The sequence below is a fragment of the Micropterus dolomieu genome, linkage group LG06 (genome assembly GCF_021292245.1).
Source record: "Micropterus dolomieu isolate WLL.071019.BEF.003 ecotype Adirondacks linkage group LG06, ASM2129224v1, whole genome shotgun sequence".
Classification (NCBI taxonomy): Eukaryota; Metazoa; Chordata; class Actinopteri; order Centrarchiformes; family Centrarchidae; genus Micropterus; species Micropterus dolomieu.
The window spans coordinates 552,609-558,794 of NC_060155.1; the positions used below are offsets into that span (position 1 = coordinate 552,609).

Here is a 6,186-nt window from a genome sequence, read left to right on the forward strand (position 1 = left end):
TCCTGCTCCAAATATAATTATAGCAGTGTAACATTCATAGCCTCCAGAAGTGAACAGTGAAAATGATAATAGGCAATAGGGATTCACCAAAATGAAAATTCTTGGCCGAAGCTGAAATTGAATATAGTCAAAAAACTTTCCAGAATACCGAACAAGGTTTTTACATTTTCTTACATTTATTTTCCCTTTTTATCATTGCATAAATGAAATAGTCAAAATGTGCTTTTTCCTCAGTGTTTCCCAGACTATGGTGGGGGGGTCCGAGGCCCGAGAGGGTCCGGTGAAGTAAATTACATGTGTCCATTTACTTTTATTGTACACATGTAATATGTTTTATACTTTCTGTGAATATGACCCAATTAATCTTATTTCCATACTGTTTCCATCCGGTCTTATTTTGAAAACCGGATGTTGTCACGTGTATCCACAAGTCCGACCCAATATGATAAATAATGTTGTATGTGGTTCTTAATAGCCTTTCTAGAAGACTTTGTTGCCTTTTCTAAGAAGTCAGCCACAGATGGAGTGGATGTGCTAACAAACGGAAATTCTTGCGTCTTTCTCAGACACTTTAAAATGCTTCCACACTGCCGAAATGTCAACGTAATTGATCGGCAAAATTTCTTCGGTCTTTTGACTTATTAGGCTGAACACAGAAAGAGCGTTTTTTGCAATTTGTCTGTCGGAACAAATCTGAACAAATCTTGCTAATCTGAACCTTGTTAGTTTAACTAGTCGCTGTCAGATTCACAGACTTGTTTCCCAGCAGGCATTTTGACTCGTAGCAGGAAAAGCACAGGTGGAACTAATGACATTACTGATACAGTGCAGCAATGTTATTAGTCACACTTTTTGTTGAATCAACATCTGTGCGTAAACTTCCAGTTTACTTTGACTGCAAACAATTGTCAATTTGTACCAGTTACAAATATACTGTACATATACTGTATGTTGACCTCAAGGCCTCAACATGGCCTCAAGGTCAAAATGCAGAGGCTATCTACTTATTGCTATTTCAGTCTTTATGGTGCTTTAGCATACTGCCAAGTTGAAATTAAATCAACTAAGGTTTGTAGACCTTTGAGACTCCGTGGTGCCGGGGCAGCTGCTCCCTTTGCCTGGTTGATAATCCAGCCCCCATGAAGACAGACTCTATTGTGATGCTGACAGAGGGGGAAGAAGAGCAGGTGCAGCTTCAGTCTGGCTCGGTGCTGTTGAGTGAGGCTGCAGGACGGACCTGGGTGGAGTACTTCAGAGGGACGTCCAGACCTACCACAGGGCCCACCACACTGAGCCACGACAACACGTAGTTCAATGGCCTGCCAAGACACACACCACACACACACAGTCATGAGAGTTTAGTTGACAATCAATTGTCATACAAATGATTGCTTTTCCCAATACAATGGCTACTCATCAAAATGATGCCTGTTGGGAAAGGAGTGTCAGTTCCTCTTAAAATAGTTTCACCTCTGGCTCTGCTGCACACACTTTATTTTAGCTTGTTCTAAAGCTGTTGTGTCAGCAGACCTAATGTAAACTGAAAGTGGTTCAAGATAGGTATTTAATGTAGGACGCTTGATTTTAAGCTAATATAAACAAAGCCATGTGTCCATTCACGCATTTTTTGTGCAAATGGTTTAACTAGAAAAGCTGGACAGAAGCAACAGAATTCAACAAAACTTCCACCCTATCACTAAAAAGGTTTCACTCTCACTTGAGGTGTTTTTCCCTTTTGATCCAGAAAGACTTTATGTGACATATAGCCGACTGAGAAATATTACACTATCAACTGTTTACATTGCACAGTAACTCTAACCTGGGTTCAAACATACCGACATTAGACAGCAGAGGGCCGTCTGTAAATGAGCCCAGTATAACTTTCCCCATAACTGTCAATCACACCGTTACTGGCACCTCTCTGTCATTGTCTCGCTTCAGAAAGGAAGAAATGTGGTCTCATATGAGCTGGAACAAAAGAACCTGGCCAGGCGCTCAGGTAGAAAGTGTATTTGCCTCGACCCGATGGAAATGCAACTGTAGGACCAAAAACTTAGCCCAGTGTAAATCTTAAATCAGCACGTGTTTCTTATGTTTAATCCACAGTCCTCTTGTAGATTAAAGCAAAAAGGTTTCTTCCTTTCCCTTTCCCTCATCCAAAAATGAACTTGGTTAAAACAAAAACAAAAGGCTGTTTACCTAATAAAGTAAATATATATATATATAAAATAAAATAGTCAAAAAAATAAAGGGAACACTAAAATAACACATCCTAGATCTGAATGAATGAAATAATCTCATTAAATACTCCTTTCTTTACATAGTTGAATGTGCTGACAACAAAATCACACAAAAATTATCAATGGAAATCAAATTTATCCCATGGAGGTCTGGATTTGGAGTCACACTCAAAATCAAAGTGGAAAAACACACTACAGGCCGATCCAACTTTGATGTAATGTCCTTAAAACAAGTCAAAATGAGGCTCAGTAGTGTGTGTGGCCTCCACGTGCCTGTACGACCTCCCTACAACGCCTGGGCATGCTCCTGATGAGGTGGCGGATGGTCTCCTGAGGGATCTTCTCCCACCTGGACTAAAGCATCCGCCAACTCCTGGACAGTTAGTGGTGCAACGTGGCGTTGGTGGATGGAGCGAGACATGATGTCCCAGATGTGCTCAATTGGATTCAGGTCTGGGGAACGGGCGGGCCGGTCCATAGCATCAACGCCTTCCTCTTGCAGGAACTGCTGACACACTCCAGCCACATGAGGTCTAGCATTGTCTTGCATTAGGAGGAACCCAGGGCCAGCCGCACCAGCATATGGTCTCACAAGGGGTCTGAGGATCTCATCTCGGTACCTAATGGCAGTCAGGCTACCTCTGGCGAGCACATGGAGGGCTGTGTGGCCCCCCAAAGAAATGCCACCCCACACCATTACTGACCCACCGCCAAACCGGTCATGCTGGAGGATGTAGCAGGCATCAGAACGTTCTCCACGGCGTCTCCAGACTCTGTCACGTCTGTCACATGTGCTCAGTGTGAACCTGCTTTCATATGTGAAGAGCACAGGGCGCCAGTGGCGAATTTGCCAATCTTGGTGTTCTCTGCACGGTGTTAGGCTGTAAGCACAACCCCCACCTGTGGACGTCGGGCGCTCATACCACCCTCATGGAGTCTGTTTCTGACCGTTTGAGCAGACACATGCACATTTGTGGCCTGCTGGAGGTCATTTTGCGGGACTCTGGCAGTGCTCCTCCTGCTCCTCCTGCTCCTCCTTGCACAAAGGCGGAGGTATCGGTCCTGCTGCTGGGTTGTTGCCCTCCTACGGCCTCCTCCACGTCTCCTGATGTACTGGCCTGTCTCCTGGTAGCGCCTCCGTGCTCTGGACACTACACTGACAGACACAGCAAACCTTGCCACAGCTCGCATTGATGTGCAGTCCTGGATGAGCTGCACTACCTGAGCCTCTTGTGTGGGTTGTAGACTCCGTCTCATGCTACCACTAGAGTGAAAGCACCGCCAAAACATCAGCCAGGAAGCATAGGAACTGAGAAGTGGTCTGTGGTCACCACCTGCAGAATCACTCCTGTATTGGGGGTGTCTTGCTAATTGTCTATAATTTCCACCTGTTGTCTATTCCATTTGCACAACAGCATGTGAAATTGATTGTCAATCAGTGTTGCTTCCTAAGTGGACAGTTTGATTTCACAGGAGTGTGATTGACTTGGAGTTACATTGTGTTGTGTAAGTGTTCCCTTTATTTTTTTGAGCAGTGTACATTCCTAAAGTTCACAACACGGAATGTGCAGCTCCACTCCCTGCCCGGTCCTGAAGGACATGCATGTTTCTTTATTTTGTATTACAGACAGTGTTGGGCAAGTTACTCAGAAATTGTAAAAAGTTACTCATTACTCAGTAGAAGTAAAAAGGTAGTAATATTACTATACTTATTACTGGGTATTAAATGTAACTACGTACATTACTCGTTAAGTTACTATATTACTTTACTCGCAGTTGAGAGCTTTTTGCTGGTTACATAAAGTTTACAACGGACGACAATGTTCTTTGCATCCTTGACTTTGACACAATAATGGCAATACTTCCAGCTGTGGAAAGAACGCTTCTCTTTATTCTCATTCTCCATTCTTCCTAGAGCCCGGCCGATTTATCTTTTGCAGATATTATCGGCCGATATAAGCTACATGAAGATATATCGGGGCTTCACTTGATGAAAGTGACGGCTTTTAAATCAGTCTCTCCCCCCTTACCCACTCACTTCACCTGAGAGGTAAACACAGCATGCATATGTTTTTTCGGCGTTTTCGTTGTCACTGCAGCTCTGTGCCACTGTATCATAGCGCCAGAAGGTTGTTAGGAAATCAATTCTGTGGCATTGGATAGAATGACTGCAGGTAATAAACTACATGTAGAAAGTAGTCATCGTGGCAGATTATACGTAAGGTATTAACTACTGCATGTCTATATATATATATATATTTTTTTTTGCCTATGTAGGAGAGCGCCGTTTATCACTATGATAGCAATGATCTGAGAGATGACATATGGTATTATTTTTAGTAGTAGTACTGTATTAACTACTGTTCATAAGTAGTAGTAGTAATCTGTAATTCAATAAATCATATTTTAAAAATGTTTTCTGTAGTTTTATACATTTGATGCTTATTTATCAAAACTTTAATATATTTTGTTCTAACAATACAAGTTTATTTTTAAACTGCATTATGTCATGGTATCTTGGTGAAGTCTCAACTGTTAGGGATTATCTTTGTTTATGCCATGCGTTTCTTAAAATAAGGGGAAAAAAGAATTACAGCCGATATATCAGCTATCTGGTTTTAAAATCATCAAAATTGGTATCGGACTTAAAAATCCCATATCGGTTGGGCTCTAATTCTTCCTTTAGCTTTTTGGCTAAGAGCTGACTTGAACAACATATGGCCTGGTGTAACTGACCTGCAGCAAAGTCACTCATTCAAATGACAGGTCGGTGCCTTCAGGTAACGCAGTAATGCAGCGTTACTTGGATTAGTAACTGTAATGTTATTACTGTTTTGGAAATAGAAATCCCTTACACTACTAGTTACTGGGAAAAGTAATATTACAGTGACGTGTTACTGCCCAAGACTGATTATAAGTAACAAACAAATACAACAGAGTAAACCTGTATTAAACACAGTTTATTAGTACCAGAAGTAAATACAAACAAATATCAGCATGTAAATGATAATATTCAACTACAAAACATCTCTTGATTGTGGAATCTATCGATGGTGCAAGATTTACAACAGCACAGTGTCATATTAGCATGTTGATGCTGTTGCATCAGCCTAGTTACAAATCTATCTTCAACAAAATGCAAATGCTGTATGTTGCATGGAACCTTTCAATGAACTGAAGGGTGTGATGCACAGTGTAACACCAGCTGGAATCAGCTAAGCTGCATAAAACTGCCTCATGTGGAACAGCAGCCTTCCATTGGGTTTTGGCGATCTTACCTCTGCTGGCTCTGAGCTGCCTGCACCACAGGCCTCATAAACTCATCTGTTCTGCAGGGGTGGAGCATGAAGAAAGGCTGACCCAGCAGCGGGTGCTCCTGATATACAGCCAAAGAGAGAGAACATATTGGTGGAGCTTCAAAGCAATACATTCTCACTCCCAACTCGTCCCCACCAAAAGTATTGGAACGGTAAGGCAAACTCTTTTGTTTTTGTTGTTCACTGAAGACATTTGGGTTTCAGATCAAAAGAGGAGTATGAGACAAGAGTTCAGAATTTCAGCTAACATTTCCTGGCATTAACATCTAGATGTGTTAAACAACTCAGGACATACCTCCCTTTGTTTGAACCCACCCATTTTTCAAGTGAGCAAAACTATTGGAACATGTGACTGACAGATGTTTCTTGTTGCCCAGGTGTTGCCTTTTAGGCTGATTGTCCAAACATTAAATAGCTCTGCATGACTAGTCTAAGTTTTCATCCTTGGTTCAAACCTATAAAGACTGCATTTCCTGTTGAAGAGGATAAACCAACATGAAGACCAGAGAGCTGTCTATGGGAGAAAAGCAAGCCACTGTCAAGCTGAGAAAAGAAGGAAAATCGACCCGAGCCATTGGACAAATACTGGGCATAGCAAGCACAACAATTTGGAATGTCCTGAAAAAGAA

General features: G+C 42.0%; 1 protein-coding gene across 1 annotated transcript in view; it reads right to left on the minus strand.

Annotated features, from left to right (window-relative positions):
• Positions 1-284: 284 nt before the first annotated feature.
• The window catches only part of atg10 (ATG10 autophagy related 10 homolog (S. cerevisiae)), a 9,109-nt gene continuing 3,207 nt past the window's right edge, over positions 285-6,186 (minus strand). The window contains exons 5-6 of the mRNA XM_046052377.1: positions 5,519-5,616; positions 285-1,319 (exon numbers count right to left, since the gene is read on the minus strand). Of these exons, the coding sequence (XP_045908333.1) occupies positions 1,196-1,319; positions 5,519-5,616 (222 nt within the window). The 3' untranslated portion in view covers positions 285-1,195. The remainder of the gene's footprint in view (positions 1,320-5,518; positions 5,617-6,186) is intronic.